This window comes from Mus musculus, chromosome 19 (genome assembly GCF_000001635.26).
Source record: "Mus musculus strain C57BL/6J chromosome 19, GRCm38.p6 C57BL/6J".
Lineage (NCBI taxonomy): Eukaryota > Metazoa > Chordata > Mammalia > Rodentia > Muridae > Mus > Mus musculus.
Genome location: NC_000085.6, coordinates 4285612 through 4306994, shown reverse-complemented (window position 1 = coordinate 4306994; position 21383 = coordinate 4285612). Strand labels below are relative to the sequence as shown.

General features: G+C 55.1%; 1 protein-coding gene across 2 annotated transcripts; it reads left to right on the top strand.

Moving 5' to 3' along the window:
• Positions 1-772: 772 nt before the first annotated feature.
• Grk2 (G protein-coupled receptor kinase 2) lies at positions 773-20996 on the top strand. Of its 2 annotated transcripts, NM_130863.2 has the most exons (22): positions 773-1093; positions 1802-1873; positions 12069-12145; positions 14155-14228; positions 14350-14451; positions 14559-14633; positions 14764-14825; positions 15354-15405; positions 15665-15756; positions 16124-16223; positions 16313-16391; positions 16470-16600; positions 16827-16921; positions 16990-17097; positions 17256-17322; positions 17582-17682; positions 18337-18403; positions 18488-18583; positions 19010-19172; positions 19301-19437; positions 19529-19642; positions 19731-20996. In NM_130863.2, exons 3-22 carry the CDS (start codon positions 12082-12084, stop codon positions 19893-19895), a joined length of 1944 nt encoding a protein of 647 aa, NP_570933.1. In that variant the 5' UTR covers positions 773-1093; positions 1802-1873; positions 12069-12081; the 3' UTR covers positions 19896-20996. The 2 variants fall into 2 exon arrangements, with proteins under 2 accessions (NP_570933.1, NP_001277747.1); NM_001290818.1 differs by lacking the exon at positions 1802-1873.
• Positions 20997-21383: the final 387 nt, after the last annotated feature.

The following is a 21383-nucleotide window of genomic DNA, read 5'->3' as shown; positions in this document are numbered from 1 at the left end:
TGATGGTCAAATTGTCTGTCCTCTAACCTCCACATGTGCATACACAATCAATCAACTGATCAGTCAATCGATCGATCAATTAATGAGTTCGGCGTTCATCAGAGTGTGGTTTAATGGACTATGCCTTTAATCCATTTCAGCACTTGGGAGGCAGAGGAAAGCAGATCGCTGTGAATTAGTGGTCTGCCTGGTCTACATAGTGAGTTACAGACTAGCCAAGGCTACACGGGGATACCCTCTCTAAAACAAGAACAACAACAAACGTTCATGTCAGGAGTGCGGCCCAAGCTCTGAGTCTGGGGTCCTGTTGGGAGTTTGAAGTCAGGATTGTCATCTGGTCAGGTCAGGAGTCAGGGGTGGTAATGATGGTGTGACTCTGAGAGAATGTTCAGAAATTTGAGTATAGGAGTCTTGGTCGGTGTCAGGATTCTTGTTAGGACCCACGGTCTTGGCCCTAGTGGAGCGTGCAGTCTAGCATGCTGAGATGGGATCCGCGTTTGTGGTCATGGCTTGGGGTCTGAGGTCATCCTAGAGTCCTTGGTGGAAGACTCAGGTAACAAACCAGGACTGAGACCCGTGTCTCGGACCCGAGCGGTGCAGCCTCTAGGGGGCGCTGTCGCCTGCCCGCCCGCCCGCCGCCCGCCCGGCTCGGCCCCTCGGCGGCTCGCTGGCGCTGTGCGCGGCAGGCGGGGCCGGAGGCGGCGGCGGCAGCTCCGGGGCGCGGGCGAGCGGGTGGTGGTGGTGGTGGCGGCGGCGGCGGCGCCCCGACTGCAGTCCCGGCGGGAGCGGAGCGCGAGCCGGGCCGGGCCCGAGCCGGCGCCATGGGGCGGCGCCGCCTGTGAGCCGGCGACGAGCGAGGACCGGGCGGGGCGGCGGCGGCGCCGAGGCCCACAAGCCGCGCGGGCCGGGCCGGGCCGAGCGAGCGGGAGCGGAGCGGAGCCTCGGGCGGCGGGAGGAACAGCGCCGCCGCCGCCGCCAAGATGGCCGACCTGGAGGCGGTGCTGGCCGATGTGAGCTACCTGATGGCCATGGAGAAGAGCAAGGCCACGCCGGCCGCGCGCGCCAGCAAGAAGATCCTGCTGCCAGAGCCCAGGTGAGCCCGCCTGTGCCGGGCCCCACGCGCCGCCCCGGGATCCCGTGCCCTAGGGACCCCCTCCGCCCCAGGTTCCGGGGACCTTCTGCCCCAGGACCCGGGAACCCCTTCTACTCCGGGGACCTTCTGCCCCGGAGACCCCATTATTCTGGCCGCCCCAGGACCCGGAGACTTCCTCTGTCCCTGCCGCCGCAAGGCTTGGTGTCCGCAAGCCCTGGGCGCCCCAAGTCCAAGCTCCTAGCCCTGGGCCGCCCTGCCGCTTCCTGTATCTCACTGCCCGGCCTGGTCGCTGTCAGCCCCTGACTCTGCTGCAGCCTTCTTTCCACCCTGATGCTTGGCTCTGCCCTCTACCCTCTCGTGTTCCCTTGTGGTTCCCTTCCTCAAGTCTGCCTCTGTTTACCCGATTGTATCACACAGTCTGTTGCTCCCGTTGGTATTCCACTACCCTATCCACTCCCCGTGGAGTGGGTAACACTCTTGTGAGGTTTGTGGAGTGAAGAGGACCAATTTGAAGACTTTTATTTATTTATTTATTTATTTATTTATTTTGCCTTCCCCTATGGTGGGGTCACTATGGGATTGGGTTTGAGAGTGCTTTCTGGGGACAGTGCAGTGTACCATTCCTGAGGGCTGCGCTCCGGTGGGTGAGGGAAGTCCCTACTTTACCCTTTTCCCCACTTGTGGTTCCTTATGGGTACTTTTGACCAGGGGACCTCCCATCCTACAGCAGATGGACCATGCTGCCACCTCTCTACAAGACAACTGATGTCATCGCACCTGGTATCAAAGTTTAAACTGTCCAGGATGTGGGTGCAGAACAGGGCAGGATGTGAGAGGTGTAGCTGGGGCTTGTCCAGTATATTATGGTAAATAGACTTATCTTCCTATTTGAGCTGCACAGGAGACCAGAGAGCGAGTGAGACAGGTGTAGTTTTGTTCCCATAGAACAAGGTGTGTGTGTGTGAGAGGGGAAACAACTCAGACTGGAATGGCTTGTGCAGTGTCACCTGGCCTCCACATCAGGGCTCTCAGCTTCGAGTTTTATGTTTTGTCCTGACCTGAAGGGTGGCCTGGACGTCTGTCCTGCATCTGGAAGAGGAGATGTGTCCACCCACCAGGATGCCTCCTGGTGGGTGGTGAGGCCAGTCCCAGTAGCCTCCCATGCCAACTCCTTTAACAGCCAAGAGTTGGCCTTGATTTTACTGTCATTCTCTGTGGTAGAACATGCTCTACCCCCAGTGGGCAGTGTGAAATAGGCCTCTGGTGTCCTCTGTCCTTAGAGCCAGGTGGGCAGGTTGCGGGCTTGCTGCTGTGCCTGTCACCGTGCCCCCTCCTCCAGTGGCTGCACACTGGGTTTCAGTTTGACTGAGAACCAAGCCCTGTAGAGGAAAAATTGGTCTGTGTTTTGAAGAGGCCGTTGGGCCCCCCTTTTTTCTAAGACATTTGCAATCAGATTTCTCAAAACAGGAACTAGACTGAGTGTCAGCTGGGGCTGTCTAGGGGCAGCAGCAGTTAGGATGAAAATGAGTTCAGAAATGACAAAACTTAAAGGGAAGAGTGGGGGAGGGGCAGTCCGCATCTTGGGCTTGTAGTGCTCTCCTGGGCGGCCACAGCCATGGGGTTCTTCTGCAGGTGGAGGTCTGCAAAGTTTAAGGTGGTGCCTTTTCTAGAACTCTCTGTGTCTGGACAATCTTTCCCCAGAATGCATTGCTCCTAATAGACCCTACCTCCGGTCGTCTCCTTGCTGGTGTTCAAGAACCCTGAAAAACGAGCTGTACCTCTTTCTTTTTACCTTTTCATATGGTGGCAGTTGTGATGTGATGTGATTGAATAAGAATGGAAAGTTTAATAATTCATTATTTATTTTGACATCTGTCATCTCAGTTGATCCAAAAACCAACATGTGAAGTTGGCAAGGCCAACAGTACCAGGATGGGGTAATAGCTGTGAACAAAATTGCAGCAGGCTGTGAGTTTTAGGAAGCGATACCACAGGTGCAGGGTCACCATCAGTAGGATGTTGTTGGGCCAACTGCTCAGTCTGTGAATGGTTAGGAGCCTCTAACTCTGCCCACTGGTATGCTCAGACAGTCACCCTGCAGTGCTGTGGCCCTAGGCATGCAAGCCTCTCATGATGGAAGGCAGGTTCCCTACGTGGTGACGCGCTCTGCACACTATTGAGGCAGGTATCTCTCACCCTTGAAGGTAGTTGTGATCGTGTCTCATGTGTGCCCAATATATCCCAATCTGTGAAGTGTCTTGTCTTCACAACTCTGGGACGCTGGCTGACCCAGCAGGTGGTATTTCTTCATTTACTAACCGAGCTTTGAGGCTTGTCACACAGAAGATCTGGGATTGGGTCACAGGTCCTTGGAGTCCCAACCACAGTCTCTTCCTGTCAGTGCTTTGTCTCTTTCCCCCACTCCCATATAATTGGTTTGTGGGATGGGATGGCTGAAACCACTTGTCGTGGGAGCTGTGGGTCTGGGGTGGTGGCCTGAAAGTAGCAGGGCAGTTTCTGGCATCATCAGCTGTCACGGTATACAAGACCCAACCCTTCTGCCATTTGCTGAAACACAGGCTGCCCTGGCAAAGCTAGTGTGTAGATAGGAGGGACAGCTCCATGTCAGGGCCTCCATCACATACAGGGCCCTGCTTCCTTCCCCACCCTAAAGCCAGCGTCAGGTAAAGAAGCAATGGGGTTCGTTCCTGTGCCAGTATGCCAATAGGAGTTGTTTCCACTTTAGGGTAGGCCATCTTGGCAGCCTCTCTGTGACTGGTGCCCAGGGTTGTGGCTTGGCTGAGCTTGGCTGGCATCACAGCTCTTATTTCCCAGGGCTGGGGACTGGGAACTGTTGGGCTTTGTGCCACTGTAACTTGGCAGAAGCATCTCCCCTTCCTTCTGTCACCTAGAGGATCTGGGGAAGCAGACTCACCCAACCTTCTCTCAGGAGGGGACACACGGGGGTCCTGGCTTCTCTCTCAGGAGGGGACATGGGGGTCCTGGCTTCTCTCTCAGGAGGGGCGCTGTATGGATAGATTCTTACTCCTGCAATTCTGGCTCACACTGGACCCAGGCACACTTATCCTGAATGGACTTGCCTCAGTTTATCTGCTTTGGTAAAACAAGGGGGCTGGTCCTTCGCCAATGACCTCCCGAGACTGTGGGACTGAGGTCTGGTCCTCGCCCTACAGAAGTTGTTTCCAGCAGCTGCTGCAGTCTTATAATTATCATCATTTGCTTAATATGACCACTGAGGCCCTGTGTAATTAATCTCAGGGCTCCTGGGTGAGGAGCCCTGCCTGGGCGGTCCCAGGAGATGTCCCTGCTCTCCCCAGTGACAGTGGCAGCCCCAGCAGCAGCATGTGGGAGCTGGGTGCCTCTTGCAGCCTTCTGGTTCTCTGGGCTATTTCCTGGTCCCTCCCCCACCACGAGCTTCCTCAGATGCTGCCCGCCCCATTCTTGTTTCCCCCCTCTCCCCAGACCCTGCTACTCTTCCTTCTCTGCTTCTTCGTTCCTGTTAACTCATTACAGCCAGGACTTCCTGCCTAGATTGGTGGGGGAAGGAGGGCTGAGCAGGCGAGCTGAGAAGGCTTTTGCTCTTCTTCCTCCCTCCACTTCTCCATCGCCAGCAGAAAGCCTGCGGTTGCCAGCCTTTACCCCTTACCAGAACATTCCACTCCATTCGCAGCGCCCCCCCACCTCCTGCCCCTGAAAACAAGATTATCTTTTCTGCAGTCTATCCCTGCGGGCCTTTGAAACTGCTACCACTCCCTGGGAATGGCTCTCTGAGATGCCTGTTCCCATCTGCCCTCCTCTCCGGAGTGAGGCTCTCATCTCACGGATTTGCTATTAAGTTGCTCAGCTCTGCTCTCTTCTCCACCGTGCACTCAGTAAATGGGTTTGAAGGGAGCACGCGCATCACAGGTCAGGATCCACGCGCTCACAGGCATCTGGGCTCTGTCAGCCTGGGAATGATGTGTCCTATTAATGCACAATCCACGCTTGTAGTAAACCCTGGGTGACGTCAAGAGCAGGCATAGACTCTGCCGCAGCTTCTCCTGTGCCCAGGTTGCTGTGTAGGAAGCTGAGAGCCCTAGGGGCCCCAGGGAGTTCCAGCTGCCTGCACATGGCTGCTGTTCTCGGGATATTATGGAATAAACAGCAGGAGCCGAGAGCATGTGATGGGTTTTGAGGAATGCACAGCCTCCATCATACCTGCTGTTCCTCTCTGGGCCCCTTCCCTACTCCCCACTGGCTCCTAAGGCCATTTCTTCTGGATAGTTACACTTAGGTTATTTCAGGCCCACTTCAGATGAGATCCCAAAAGTAAGGCGTTTGGCAACAGCATTTTTCTGTACCGACATCTTGTCTGGCTTGCATCACTGCTTACTGAAGAGGGCGGCTTTGGTGATGCAGGCGTGGGTGTTCAGTGATAAAATGGGGGTCACTTCTCTGGGGGTGGAAGCTGCCCCAGAATTGGGATGGGGACAACCCCCTTCCAGTGACTGCTGGACAAGGGCCCCTAGAATGGTGTTCTCAGTGCACACTGACAGGACGTCAGCTCCTGATGCCCTTGTAGGCGTGAGGTGCAGGGTGCCTGCTTACATCTTGTTTGTGATGCCTGAAGTGTTTCTTCCTGAGCATCCTGCAAGAGAACCTGGAGGTCGGGGCTTCCTGGCATTGACCATTGGTTCTGGGTCAACCAGTGTTGGCCTTCATTGGGTTTAGTGGACATGGTGGTTACAATTGGTCTTTCCCCTTTGGTAGTGGCCCCTTGAGCTCTGAGAACATTGTTGAGCCCCTGGGAGAGTCGTTGAGAAATATTAATAAGAAGCCCCAGGGGATTTCCTCCTGCTGTTGCCACCTCGGTGCCAGGTTCCTGGAAATGCCACCAGGGAATGCCTCAGCTACAGCCACAGTGTGCTAGCTGTTGCCTGCCAGAGTGTGGCAGTTCCCAAGGTGGTCATCTGAGACATACCAGCCCAGAGACCTGTAGCCTCTTCACCAGCTTCTCGGGGAGTGTGTGTGTGTGTGTGGGGGGGGGGGGTGTCACAGTATCAGTGTCACCATCACACAAACACCAGAACTCGGTACCAGACAAGACTATTCCTTCCAGCCTGGCAGGCTTCTGGGAGGTGTGCTACCCTGTTTTAATGCCCCGGTGGGGTGGAAAGGCTGGATGCTGCTCTGGTCCTCTGAGGCCCATCCCTCCCATCCCCTGCTGAGACATTACTCAAAGCCATTTGGATGTTTACAGGCTTACTGTGGGCCTCCAGACTGGTGGCCTAGTCTTCTTACCATCAAAATGGGCGTGTTTGCGGCAGACTCCTTCCTGCAGGCCCTCCCAGCCCATACAGCTGAGCTCCCTTGCCCCTATTGGGGAACCATCTGTGAGGGCAGGCCCGACATGCTAGGCCTGTGCCAGAGTGTGGGCTTGCTCTCATGCTGAAGCACGTGGGACCTTTCATATGAGAAGTTCTCTTCCGAGGACGCCACTCCCTCCCCGCCTGCTGTCCTCTCACCTTAGTCACTGAACAGAGAGGAAGTTCCCTCTTCCTACTCCTGAACTCAGGCCAGCCCTGCCCCTCAAACTGTGTGAACACCCTAGCTGTCAGAGGTGCAAGGAAGCTAGGGATGGGGATGGGGTAGGTTGCCCTGGCACGAAACCTGTCAGTGCCTAGATGCCCTCAATTCTTTGGCAGAGCAGGTAGCTCTCTCTCTCTCTGCTGTACTCTAGGGTGGAGCCATGGGAGTGCTTAGAGCTGCTAAGCACCAGGCAGGTTAGAGGAGTGGCAGCCACTCTGTTTAGTTCCTCTCCTGCCAATGGGACTGGCTCTGGCCACTGCTCTGCCTCAGAGACTGCCTGGCCATGGCCCCTTCCTTTGAGTTCAGAACAAGCGTGGACTGGTTAGCATAGACTCGTGTTCTGTTAAGGGCAGGCAGTTAGGAGTTGTGGTGTGCCAGATAATAAAGCTTAGGGCAACCATGTCTTAGTGTCTAAGAGGAAAAACACAGGCTAACAGTGGCACCCCAGGAGCACCCCTTCCCCTTTAGATCTTTCAAGCTTTCTACTATGCAGTACAGAAGTAACAAGTCCATTTCCTTGACACTCTTGTTTTGCAAAAGAGGAAACCAGCATTAAAGTGTGACTCGGCTGAGTGAGCATGGTGGCGCCTGCTCTAGCACTCTGGAGACTGAGGCAGGAAATAGCTAGTTTTAAGGGCAGCCTGGGCTACAGAGCAAGCCCTTATATCAGAAAACTAAAATAGGGCTGGAGAGATGGCTCAGTGGATAGAGTTGTGTGCTTTATACACGTGAGGTCTAGAGACCTACATAAGGGCCAGGCTGGCTTGTGGCTCACCTGTAATTCCAGGACTTGGGGTCTCGGGCAAGCCGGGAAGCTCAGCCACCGGCTCTGGGTTCCACAAAAGTCTCTATCTTGGTAAACGGCATGGATAGTAACTAAGGGGGACATCTGATGGCTGCCTCTGTCTTCTGTAAGCATGAACACATCTGTCTGCATCTGCATGCACGTGTGCACATCTGTCTGCGTCTGCATGCACATGTGCACATCTGTCTGCGTCTGCATGCACATGTGCCAAAATTCAGAGTAAAGAAGCACAGTTTGTGATGACCTCCTGGGGTCTGGGAAGATCTGTTTGAAACCTGGCTAGGGTATCCTTCCAGCTGCTAAGGCACAAGGGGCTGTGATGTCTCCCACACACAGTAATGGTAGTCTTAACTGCCCTTCATTCTGTAGCTCAGACAAACTGAAATTTACAATGTGCTGGCCTCAGCTTCCTAAATGGGGACTTTGAGAACCACATACTCCTGGATGGACGTGGGCTATCGGCATGGGTGGGGATAGAGGTGCCACTCAGAGCATGTCACATGTCCAGGCACTGCCAGCATCAGGGACCCATCCAGGAGACTGCTGCTGCCTCACGTGCAAGCCTGCACTTGCTTCCTGGCCGGGAGTTTCGTCCATTGACACATTTTCTAACCTGCCAGGCTCCGTAGCCTCAGAGTCCGTGAGGACAGACTGGCACATGCCGGAGGGCCTTCTGTTCAAGGGCTCTGCTTAAGGCTGACCTTAGCTTTGGTTTTGGGGTAGTACTTATTTTATTTTAAAAAGACTTTTTTCTTTTAAGGAAAAAAAAAAAAGAGAGAGATACTACGGGCTGGGAAGGATGATATAACCATCCCTAGGTGTCGCCCTTCGTTGGAGGGACAGTCTCTTGCCTGAGGTCCTACTTCCTGTTGGGTTCCAGGCTCAGGTGGAACACTAGAAAGCCCTGCCTTGTTGGCCCCCTGGCTGTCTAAGGCAGGGTCTTTACCAACACTGCCTCCGTTAGGCACCTTTGCACACCCACATCTTGGCTGCTCTAGGCCGTGTCCCCTCACCCTGCACGGACAGGCCAAGACTGCCTGTTTTGTCGGTTCTCAGGAAGCCAGTATAGGGTTAGGAGGGTACCCCAGGGGTACTCAGGACCCCCATCCCCGGTGCCCTGCCCTCCTGTGTAACAGCTGGGGTCTTTGCCTGTCATCTACATCTTCTGTCCATACATCCTACCGCCTGAACCTGTCTGACTCCCCACTACATGGAGAACTGACACGCTGACCTCCCCCTCCCATCACTTCACTGCTTCATATCCTGTCTGTCTGTCTGTGGACCAAAATGTTCCAGAATGTAAAGACTATGTGACAAGCAGAGCACCCAGGACCAGGACTTGGGGGTGGTGACGGTCTCACCCTTCTGGGCTGCCTTCCAGGTGAGGTCCAGGCACCTGGTTGTGCAGGTTCTTGAGCTCTGTGTCCTCCTGCCGGTTTTTCAGGAGTGCCACTCTCCTGTAAGATGTGAGAGATCAGCCTCCTTTGTGGAGGGCTGCCTGGTTAGGCAGCCCTCTACAGGCAGAGCGTGGGCGGTGTCTGATTTAGTTCTTTATTTCAGCTTTGAGAAAACCTCCTGCCTCAGCCTCCTGGGTGCTGGGATTTTAGGTACAGACCACCCAGCTGGACTCTCTCTCGGACTAACAGCTTTTCTCCAAGTTCCTGTTGTTCATACGTGTCTGTGAGGCTTAGTCTGTCTTATCCCAAGTCCCTCTGAGTCTTCAGAAAACAGGTGGTGGGTGGTCCCCAGGGGGAGGAGCTGGCCCAGTGTAGATGAAGGGCACATGTAACCTTGGTGCCGCTGTCAGTTACCAGGGAATGGTCTTGCTGTCCCAGAGGGGACAGCTCTGAGGCAACAGTACGGGAGAGCCTGAGTTTGGGTAGGAGTTGCAGGGTGGAAGCCCAGAATCACCAAGGCCTGGACTGGTCATCAGAGCCCCACTTCCTGTCAGAAACAACTTTTGGTGGACCTGTGGTTTCTCCTAGCCCTTAAAGGGTCACAGTTTCAGGATTGGCCCTGGGCAGCTCAGCATGCTATCTTGAGAGGCCAACAAAGCTAGATCCATCCTGGAAGGGCTGGGCCTGGAGGCTGGTGCCCTGGTACCATTTGCCCCAGTTTTACTTTTTTTCAAAAACTTGGAAGCTCAGAGTGTAAGGTAGGGCTGGCAGACACCCTTCCTGCATCCACAGCCCAGCAGCCTGTGCCACCTCCCCACCCCACGTCCCTCTCACCTTAGCAGTGTCTACCTGGACTTTGTTACATAGTGACCCCATGAGGTCTCTGCTCAGTCTTCCATCCAGCCTCCTAAGGGCCATACCTTCAGACTGTGCTCTGGCTTTGAGCCCCACCCCACCCACCCACCCCCGCCCCCCAGCACCCTGTTCCTGTCCTCCCTCCTTGTGGTTTTGTTCTACCTTCTCTGTCTTGTGGGCCACTTGTTGCTGGGCCAGTTTTTCCTCACCTGTCTTAATACCCCCAGCCCTTTGCCCTGGGCTTCACCACCTGGTGACATCCTGTTTGCACTTCAGGAAGCCAGCAAAGGTCCACATCTCCATACAACAGCTCCCCACCACCCAGACTGATCTGACCACTGGCCCCCAAGGCTTCAGCTCCCACTGATGACACATTCCAGGGGCCTACACCAGAGAAAGGCCTGCCTGGAAGTAGGTGTGGGTCTCATGCCATGAACAGTGCCTGACTCTAGCCTGAGTGATCAGGCTAGCCTACGCTTAACCTGCTAGGGATTCTAAGGGCAGCAGGGGTGAGCACAGAAAGCCGGGCTATGGTGTGGAGCCTCTGTTTCCTGGGCAGAGACCTGCTGGGGTTGCACATGTTCCCTAGGATTTGGTCTAGCACATCCCCTGGCTTCTGGTGCCCTCAGTTGGGCAGCTGTGTGTTCTCTGAAGAGACCAGGCTGGTGGGGCCAGATGTGACCAGAGCTGGCTGTTGGGGCAGGTTGGCAGGTCTAGGGTGCAAGTGGCCCAGAAGAGGAAGGTGGAGACAAGGAGGCATCTGAGGTCTGGAATGCAGCTCAGTGAGATCTCCCCAGGCCGGGCAGTGCTGCAGAGAATAAACAAGGTGGTGCTGTGGCGATTGTCTCAGGAGCTTTGGTGACCAGGTTTTCTGCTGTGGTCTTACCAGGTGGTCTAGGCAGGGAGCATGCTTTTATCCAAGTGTTAGAGACACACACCCTGAGGCTTGAACTGTCCTTTCCTGAGATAGGGTGTCACATAACCCAGGCTGGCCTTGAACCCCTGATATACCTGAGCACTGGGGTGAAGATGAAATACAATATAAATTTGTTAAGGAATACAGTTCGAAACTAAGTGTGGTAACATATGTGTGTAATCCCAGCACTCTGAAGGACTGCTACCTGTCTGAGGCTACAGGTCCTACGACAGCAGCAAAACCTGTCTCGCTATTGACATAGCTCAGCTAGCAAAACACAGAAACAAACAACAAAAGGACACCAAGGTTTACAGCCCAAGTTTAACCCTGGGACCCACATAACTGGAAGAGAGAACCGACTCCTGAAAGCTGTCCTCTGACCTCCACACAAACCAACCAAACAACAAGAGAAGCCATGGCCCCTTTGCAGTTTCCCCCAAGTCTCTTGTACCCACAAACCTGATTTTCTGTCAGTGAGCCTGGAGCCTGTCATGGAGTCATGTAGATGGGTTCATATAGATCGAGTGCCCTGAGGCCGCCCGCCATTCATTACCTGGTCCTGAACTTGTCAAGTGTGAGTGTTTCATTCTTCTTATTGCCAGACCATAACATGGCCACAGTCTGTTCTGTCCATCAGCCAAACAATAGACAAGTCCTGGCTTTTCCAGAGTCGGCACATGGCAATGTGTGACACACACCTCTGCAAGCAGTAGGCACAGATGAGGATTTGCTGGCCATTATAACTTTGGATTCCTCTGACGTAACCTGTGGTCAGAATGGGTGATCAGGCCAGCTGAGGGGCTGGGAGTTCCCTAGAGACATGGTAACGTTGAGTTAGAGTGGTTCCACTCAAAACAGACATGATGGCACTCATCTGTAATCTCAACACTAGAGAGGCTGAAGTAGGGCTCCTGTGGGTCTAGCCTGGGCTATAGTGCGTCATTCTAGCATTGTTTGTTTGCTTGCTTGTTTGATTTTAGATAGGGTTTCTCAATATAGGCCTGGCTGTCCTGGAACTCCCTCTGTAGACCAGGCTGGACTCGAACTCAGAAATCCGCCTGCCTCAGCCTCCCAAGTGCTGGGTTAAAGGTGTGCGCCACCACTGCCTGGCCTGCCCATCTTTTAAAAAAAAGGTGGGAGCAGGGGGTAAAGTGTTACTGCTAAGCTGAGGACCTAAGTCTGATACCTGGGACTCACACTGAAGGAGCGAACCGACTCCCATGAACTCTGACCTCTACACACCGTGGCACTTGCGGGAGTGCTTGCGAGTACACACACACACACACACACACACACACACACACACACACACACATACAAAATAATACATTTGTTTTAGAAAATGAGTGCCTTGGGCTTGTGGCTCCAGGCCCCTGTGGGCAGCACCTGCTCACTGCACCCCTTGGCTTGCAGCATCCGCAGCGTCATGCAGAAGTATCTGGAGGACCGAGGAGAAGTGACCTTTGAAAAGATCTTTTCGCAGAAGTTAGGTAAGTGCAGGCACCTCTCCCAGCCTGAGGTCTCTCCAGGAGGACTCCAGGGTCAGCTTCCTGTCCTTCTGCCTCTGCTTGTGCCATGTGCCCCAGAAGTGTCCCCACTACTCAGGCTCCCCCTCCAGTAAAGAATGGTGACCCTTTGTGACTCCCAGCCCCTGGCTTCTGCCCAGGGAACCCTGTGGTGGGGGTGGGGACCCATCAGTCTTCCCCAGGCGCCAGGGAAGTTCCTCCTTTGGGGTTTTTGTTTTTGAAAGTTGCAGCTTCCCCTTGGCGCAGCCACAGCTGCTTTGGGCCGTTGGTAGAACTGACAGGAAGAGGCGGGGCCCTTCCTGTGGTGCCTGTGGAGCTGTGGTTGGCCCCGCCTCCACCTACACCCCCCAGGCCCTAAGTACGCAACCTGCCTTGGCGCTGGCCCCTCCATCCTTCTTCCTCTGGTGTGTGTGTGTGTGTTTGTAAATTTGGGTTGTCTTAGTATTATGCTATGCACCCCAATGCTCAGCCTAGAGGGAAAACTTGGGGTGATATCCCAGGAAGCCACTGTAGTCACTCAGGGCCTCGGATTTGGGCTTCCCGAGGGTGGGGTCTCAGTATGGAACTGAGGGTGTCCTGGAAGGATCAGGCATTGGAAGTCAGCTTTAGTTCAGCAATAGGCCAGAAAGAACACAGCCTGGGGGTACAGGTCTGTACTATCTGGCTTTGGGCAAGTTACCTCTCCTCCCTGAGCCTCATACTCTTCAGATCTCAGGAATGGGACCTTGAGTCCAATTGCCCACGGCAGACAGGATGGACCGAGTCGGTGATGTCAGGAAGAGTGCTTTATAATCGCAAGCCTCTCTCCACTAACCTTGTTCACAAGTCACTGGAAGCTTCCACCCGACCGCCCTTAGAAGAATTAATGGCTTTAAGCATTAGCAGAGAAACCTGACTAGGGGCCATTAATAACATTGGCCATCAGTGCTCCTAAGAGCATAGAAAGCCACCCAGCATGACTCAAGCACCCATCTAGGCTGTGGTATCACACGCCTTTAACCTAGCACTTAGGAGGTAGAGGCAGGCCAGGCAGATCTCTGAGTTTTAGGCCTGCCTGGTCTACAGAGTAAGTTTTAGGACAGCTAGGGATGCACAGAGAAACCCTGTCTCCAAAACAAAACAACAAAACCCTCAGGCATTCCTGCTGGACTAGAGGCCTGAGGGGGGAGCCATTCTCAGCTTTGCCATCTGGAAGCTGCTCTGAGACCTCCACCCTCAGCCTAGCTTTCCAAGGGATCCTCCAATGGATTGAAGAGCTCTGAGTTCCTTTTTTTTGTTTGTTTGTTTTTTTGTTTTTTTCGAGACAGGGTTTCTCTGTATAGCCCTGGCTGTCCTGGAACTCACTCTGTAGACCAGGCTGGCCTCAAACTCAGAAATCAGCCTGCCTCTGCCTCCCGAGTGCTGGGATTAAAGGCGTGCGCCACCACGCCCGGTTGAGCTCTAAGTTCTTATGACAGGTATCCCTGAGCCTCACTTTTGCCAACTGGACTTGCCTTTCTGATCAGAGATACTGTGAAAACCGCCTGGATGTGAAGGAGAGGGTAGGGAGGGACTCTGTCTTGGTTGCCATCTCCCTCCTGTTACAGCCTGACCTGTCCATCCTGCTGTCTCCACCAAGAGCCTTACTACTGCCCATAGTAGATACTGCCTGCACAGATGGGGTCATGCCAGAGCCAGCCTCACTCTCCTCCATACCTCGCCTCAGCACCAGCATTTTTTAGCCATCCTCTGCAGAGGCAGATGCTGGGGACAGGGCAGAAGCACACGCACCCTAACCTGGAATCTGGGACTTGTTAGGCTGGTGGCAGCCTAAGTGGCCACATCGCCTAGACCCTTCCGGTGGTACAGACCATCTCTGCTCCTGCCCTGGCTAGCTTTGTTCAGGAACTTCAAGCTCACTCCACTCAGTGATGAGAAGGCCCCTAAGAGGAGGGTGTACGTGGCTCAGCGTAACCAGACTTGCTTGCTTTCAGGGTACCTGCTTTTCCGGGACTTCTGCCTGAACCATCTGGAAGAGGCCAAGCCCTTGGTGGAGTTCTACGAAGAGGTAAGATGGGCGAAGTCTACTGAGATAAAGGTGCGTAAGCACCTTGCTGTGTCTGAGGCCCCTGGCATCTAGCTTCATGCCGTGGCCACAGACAATCATCTATAGGTATTCCTTCTACCAGATCAAGAAATATGAGAAGCTGGAGACAGAGGAGGAACGTGTGGTCCGCAGCCGAGAGATCTTTGACTCCTATATTATGAAAGAACTGCTGGCCTGCTCACATGTAAGAGTCCTGTGGGGTGTGAACTCATGTGTTGATCCCAGCAACGTGGGATTAGAAGGAAAGAAAGAGCCTTATATAAGATTCACAGCCACCTCTGTCCTCTCCAGCCCTTTTCAAAGAATGCTACGGAGCATGTCCAGGGCCACCTGGTGAAGAAGCAGGTGCCTCCAGATCTCTTCCAGGTTCGTGCTGGGTGCTTCTCCTCTTGCCCCCATTCTGCCCAGATCAGGCCCTCCCGCCTTAAGTCAGCTGGGGCCCTGGAGCCTGGGGCACCGCAGACTTAGTCACCAATTCCCAGCTCTCTCCCCACAGCCATACATTGAGGAGATTTGTCAGAACCTCCGAGGGGACGTGTTCCAGAAGTTCATAGAGAGGTAAGTAGGAGAAGCAGCCTGCCCTGGCTCTGAGCAGCCAGGTGTGGGGTCTGTCTCTGTCCCATCACAGGGACTCTTGAGAGGTCACATAGATCCAACGTCCTCTTCTCCCACCCTGTATCTCCCTGTGCTATGGAGTGTCAGGGTCTAGCAGGGCTGTACCTGAAGTACACGCTTCCCTCTGTGGTGAGAACCACCAGTGTCTAGGCAGAACGCTAGGAACAGCTCTTTCAGTCACCGCCACCCAGCCATGGGAGGTACAGCGGGCTGAGTAGGTGACATCACTGGGAATGTGAGTGAGCAGCAGGTGCTGTACCCTGGTGGAGGTCTGACTGGCGAGCATTTCTCTGATTGCAGCAGGACAACATGGTTCAGGCTGCAGAGGCTTGTTGGCCTGAGCTAACCATAGGCTCAGGAGGTCTCTATGTCCACGTGTCAGGACCCTGGAAGGGCAGTGGGTGGATCGGACTCTGATGACGGCCCAGTGCCTTGATGCTTGCTTGAGTGTGTCTTCTCCTTCTTCCCCAGTGACAAGTTCACACGGTTCTGCCAGTGGAAGAATGTTGAGCTCAACATCCACGTGAGTGGGTTCAGGGAGCTGGCATGCCAGGGGACCCTGGGGAAATGCAGTGGCCAGGGCTTTGCCGTCGGCCCCACAAAGGTGACTCTGGGGGGAGGAGGGCCAGTGCTGGGATCCCAGTAGGAGAGGCTGGAGAACGGTGAGTGTGTGTCTAGATCACAGGAGTAGGAGACCCCGGTAGCAGGGCCTGTCCCTGCTGCCCACATGCCTCTGCTGTGGGGCTGGGGAGGCAGTGACCCTGGCTGTTACCACTCTGCAGCTGACCATGAATGACTTCAGTGTGCATCGAATCATCGGGCGTGGGGGCTTCGGTGAGGTCTATGGGTGCCGGAAAGCAGACACAGGCAAGATGTGAGCACCCTGATCAGCTGGCACTGGGTGGGGTGCCCGAGGGAGGAGTCAGGCTTCTCGAGGTACCATGAGGGACTGGGACCTTTTAAAGAACTGTTCCGGGGATCAGTGTCCCAAGCTTGCCATCCCTGAGTCTCTGCCTACAAGTGACTCCTGCCCCTGTCCCCTCCTCCCTGTTTCGCTCTGGCTGTCCTGTCTCCCTCGGGCTCCTCGGAGACTCACTTGCCGGCACCTCCTGCGCTCTCTAAAGCACTGGTTGTGTCACGTGGTTTGTCTTGCATCTGGTCTGCAGCAGCAGCCTGCTGAAGCAGCTGGGGCTCTCCCCTGCAGGGCTCGCTGACACTGCTGACCTACTCCTCCATCATAGGTACGCCATGAAGTGTCTGGACAAGAAACGCATCAAGATGAAGCAGGGAGAGACCCTGGCTCTGAACGAGCGGATCATGCTTTCCCTCGTCAGCACCGGGGTGAGTTGGGTGGCCAAGCGGGCCTCCGTAGTGACCTCTGACCCCAGCCTCGGCCAGCCTTCCCTCACTCACCTTCCCCTCCATCCTAGGACTGCCCCTTCATCGTGTGCATGTCATATGCATTCCACACACCAGACAAGCTCAGCTTCATCCTGGACCTCATGAACGGTGAGCTCGGCCCTAGGGGGTGGACCTAGGGCTGGACCTGGGCAGGAAGCTGAGTCTTACCTGGGGGCTACCCCTCAGGTGGGGACCTGCACTACCACCTGTCTCAGCATGGAGTCTTCTCTGAAGCCGACATGCGCTTCTACGCCGCTGAGATCATCCTGGGCCTTGAACACATGCACAATCGCTTTGTAGTCTACAGGGACCTGAAGGTGAGGGGCTGCTGCCACCTGCCTCCTGCCTCTAGGCCTGCAGCATGGCCAGCTTAGCCTCTTTCTGAGTTCAGTTGTGATGGAGGGGTGAGCAGTGAGCGGGAATGGGGCGGGGGGAGGGGAGAGGCGGAATGCCCTACCTGGGGCCTTGTCCCAAAACCATGTAGTTCCCTCCAGTGAGGGTCCAAGCTGGCCTCCTGGTGAGCTCTCTGGGCTTCCTTCACAGCCAGCCAACATTCTCCTGGATGAACATGGCCATGTGAGAATCTCGGACCTGGGCCTAGCCTGTGACTTCTCCAAGAAGAGGCCTCATGCCAGTGTGTAAGTGCCTAGCCATTCCCTCCATTCCCAACCTTCCTCCACTTCGCTTATAGCCTGTGCTCCCACAGGGGCACACACGGGTACATGGCCCCCGAAGTCCTACAGAAGGGCGTGGCCTATGACAGCAGTGCAGACTGGTTCTCCCTGGGCTGCATGCTCTTCAAGTTGTTGCGGGGGTGAGTAGGCTAGCCCAGACGGGCAATCCAGATAGGAAGCGGGGAGGAGAGCCCTGTAAAGCCTGGGTGTTAAGAGGTGGAGCCTCCCTCAGCGCTCACTAGCCCTGCCCACCAGTCCACCTCACTTTTCCCATCCTTGCTCTTTGCCTCTTGTCCAGACACAGCCCCTTCCGGCAGCACAAGACCAAAGACAAGCATGAGATTGACCGCATGACGTTGACGATGGTAAGTATAACGGTGGCAGTGAGGCCTACGTGGTGCCAGAAGCATAAACTCCTGGTTCTCTCTGCCGGCTCTCCCGTCTCTGTACCTGAGGGCTGGGCTGCCGCCCTGTAGCCTCTTGCCTTGCCTGTGCTGTCAGAGCTCACACTGGCTGAGGACCAGTGGGAAGCTGGGCCTCATCTCCTTCTGCTGGCCTCTAACCCTCCCCCGGAGCCAGGCTCTCTTCCTGGCTTCTGTTGACTCCTCCTCTTTGTCCTGAAAGGCTGTAGAGCTGCCTGACTCCTTCTCCCCTGAACTCCGATCCCTGCTGGAAGGTTTGTTGCAGAGGGACGTCAATCGGAGACTAGGCTGTCTGGGCCGTGGGTGAGTATCCTGGCCTCTCCACCATGTGACCATACTCAGTCTTTGCTGGGCTCTGCTGGGCCAGCCTGCCTGGGCCTCTGGCTGTGCCCCCTTAGAACAGTGGTTGTGTCGCATCATTTGAACCCTCCTCAGAGCTCACAGGGAGGTCCTGGCCCTATGTCCTCAGGGTGGCAGGGCTGGCTGGGTGTGTCACAGTTGGAACCACCTGAGTCAGCTTTCAAAGGGTCCAGAAACAATCTTTGTAGCAAAGATTTTTTTTTTTTGTATGAGGTGGAGGAGGGGGCTATTTTTTGAGACGAGGTCTCATATAAACCAGGTTAGCCTTACTCTGTAGCTGAGGCTGGCCTTGAACACTTCTACTTCTGATTAAAGGCATGTACCACCACACCCAGGTTAATAGCAACTTTGTAGGTCTACTGGGATATCTGTTAATTACCAGACAAAGTAGTATTAAAACCCACATCAGCCCCAGGATGTGAGAACTTCTTCTCCCATTTAGAGATAGCAAACTGACTGAGAGTAATGAAACTTGCTTAAGGTCACAGCCAAAAGGTGACTGAGTCAGAAGTCAAATCTAAGCTAATGACCCCACAGTTTGGACATAGCTCAACTTGAATGGTGCAGAGCCCAGGTGACAGGTATGTCTCTCCACAGGGCTCAGGAGGTAAAAGAAAGTCCTTTCTTTCGTTCCCTGGACTGGCAGATGGTCTTCTTACAGAAGGTAAAAATCTATCCAGGGGTAGATGGGAATCTCCTCCGCTGCCCCTCCCTCACCCATGCTGATGCCCAGCCCCGCTCTGTGCAGTACCCTCCTCCACTGATCCCCCCACGTGGGGAGGTGAATGCAGCTGACGCTTTCGACATTGGCTCCTTTGATGAGGAGGACACAAAAGGAATCAAGGTACTGCACCTGCTTGGCTCTGAGCCCTGAGCCTGAGCCTGAGCCTGAGCCTGAGCCTGAGCCTGAGCCTGAGCCTGAGCCTGAGCCTGAGCCTGAGCCTGAGCCTGAGCCTGAGCCTGAGCCTGAGCCTGAGCCTGAGCCTGAGCCTGAGCCTGAGCCTGAGCCTGAGCCTGAGCCTGAGCCTGAGCCTGAGCCTGAGCCCTGAGCCTAGCCTGGTCTGGATGACCCTTTGCCCCTCCTCTGCCCCTGTGAGATCCTGTGGCTACCCTGTGAACTGTGGGTCTTACTTCCTCATCCCCCAGTCTCCCTGGGGATGGTGGTTACAGGTGACCATGCCTAGCTTAGGGCCCTACACAGGCCTGTGGCTGATAATGTCCTGGCACCCTTTGTCTACCCATGTATCCCTGCCATGTCCACCTGGTGAAGTTACTGGACAGTGACCAGGAACTGTACCGCAACTTCCCTCTCACCATCTCTGAGCGGTGGCAACAGGAGGTGGCAGAGACTGTCTTTGATACCATCAATGCTGAAACAGACCGGCTGGAGGCACGAAAGAAGGCCAAAAACAAACAGCTGGGCCACGAGGAGGGTGAGGACTTACGGCCTGTTTTACACTGCAGAAATGAAAAGCAGGTTCTGCTAAGAAACTGACCAAGACCAGCTAGAAAGTGGCTGGGTGAGGGTGGGTGCTGAGCCTGCATCCCATGTCTTGTACAGACTATGCCCTGGGTAAGGACTGCATCGTGCATGGCTACATGTCCAAGATGGGCAACCCCTTCCTGACCCAGTGGCAGCGGCGATACTTCTACTTGTTCCCCAACCGGCTCGAGTGGAGGGGTGAAGGCGAGGCTCCGGTAAGAAAAGGTTCTGGCGGGACATGGTGTGGGCCCCAGGGTGGGCCCCAGGACCTTCCTTCACAGCCTGCTCTGTCTTCTCACCCTGCAGCAGAGCCTCCTGACCATGGAGGAGATCCAGTCAGTGGAAGAGACACAGATCAAGGAACGCAAGTGTCTCCTGCTTAAGATCCGAGGTGGCAAGCAGTTTGTCCTGCAGTGTGATGTAAGTGGGGGTGAGGGGATGAGGTTAGGGTACAGGTGGGGGGTGGGTGCCTGACCAGCAGAGGCTGACAGAGCCTGGATGTTTACAGAGTGATCCAGAGCTGGTGCAATGGAAAAAGGAGCTGCGTGATGCCTACCGCGAGGCCCAGCAGCTGGTACAGCGAGTACCCAAGATGAAGAACAAGCCACGCTCGCCTGTGGTGGAGCTGAGCAAGGTGCCGCTGATCCAGCGTGGCAGTGCCAACGGCCTCTGATCCACCCATGTGCTGCCCGCCTGCCCACCCGCCTTTTATAAACCTCTAATTTATTTTGTTGAATTTTTATTATTTGTTTTCCCGCAAAGCGGAAAATGTTTTATTTTGTAATTATTGTGATCTCCTGTGGCCCCAGCCTGGCCCAGCCCCCAGGGAGGGGCCCGCTTGCCTCAGCTCCTGCTGCCACCAACCCAGCCACTGTCTAGCACCCCTCCCCTGTCCCCACTCCCACCCCCTAGGGTCCTTGCTCCCAGTATCTTCCTACAGGGAAGAAGAGCAACCCTCAGCAGCCCTCTTGCCCCTCCATGGGGTGAAGCCACACTCAGTGGGTGTGTCACTTCAGGCTCTGTGGGCTGTGCTCAGTCTGTGGCCCAGCACCCCTGCCCTAGAAAGGGGCAACACAGGGTACTACTTGAACTTTCCTATCACAGCTCCCATGCCACAGAGGGACAGACCCCTGCTGTCCTGCCCTCTTGCCACTGGTGAGAGAAGGCCCTTGTCTCCTCAGACTAGGAGGTCTCCCACAGTGACAGCTCCTGGGTCCTTGTTCAGGAAAAGCCTGTGTGTTACCACTGCCTCATCAGGAGGCTGCCATTGGCAGTGGCTGCTGCTGGCCTCCCTGCAAGTCCCCTCTTCTTCCTGTTGCGTGCCTGGACTCAGGAGCATAGAAAAGACAATTGTGGATTGGGCCACACTGGCCTAGCCTGAACCTAGATCCCTAACCCTGGGCTGGGTGAGGCTCACCTGCCCAGGACCACAGTGGGACAGCCTGGGCAGGTGGGTGGCACAGCATAAGAACCCAGCTGGGGCCAGCCCTCCCTGTCCTGGCTGGTCAGTGTGCCCCCACCCACACTGTCCAGCCCCTTAGCCCATGTCATGTCAGTGGCCACTGCCCACAGGTGCCACCTTGCCCACCGCATGACCCCTTGTGCCAGTCGCGCAGCTGTGTGTGGTGTCGCGCCCTCTCCCCTTGGGGGCTGGGTGGGCACACCCTCCCCTCTTGTCTACTCACTCCTAGGGCGTTTCTTTGCCGATTTTTGAATGTGATTTTAAAGAGTGGAAAATGAGACTATGCGTTTTTATAAAAAATGGTGCCTGACTCCTCGCTGTCTCAGACTCTTTGTGCCTGGTGACTATTTTTCAGTCACTTCAGTCTGGGGCCTGAAAGGGGAGGAGCTTAGTAACCCGTCCTCCCCTCCCTGGTGGAGTAATTATTCCGCTCGCCTCCCACATAAGCAGGAGTAGCCGTAGTAGTTCTCGTCAGCTGTCATGGTTGGAATGGCTGGGGGTATACTGGTTTCAGCAAGTTGCCCCTGCACGTCAAGCACTGTGTTAATCCCCACTCCTCTCGGCACACATCTGTTTTCTCTTCCACACTGCATCTCTTGAGCCTTTGGCTGTGTCTGGCTGGCACTGGCCTCACTGTGTAAGCTCTCCTGGCCTCTGGCTTGAGCATCAGCATCAAGCCTGTGCTCCCAGGAATGACCT

Bases quoted from the DNA above. Each gene is read 5' to 3' on its own strand.
- Grk2 (NM_001290818.1), top strand. From the start codon at position 981: ATGGCCGACCTGGAGGCGGTGCTGGCCGATGTGAGCTACCTGATGGCC. The intron at 16,224-16,312 runs GTGAGTTGGGTG...CCTCCATCCTAG, and splicing joins TTTCCCTCGTCAGCACCGGG to GACTGCCCCTTCATCGTGTG. The intron at 16,392-16,469 runs GTGAGCTCGGCC...GCTACCCCTCAG, and splicing joins CATCCTGGACCTCATGAACG to GTGGGGACCTGCACTACCAC.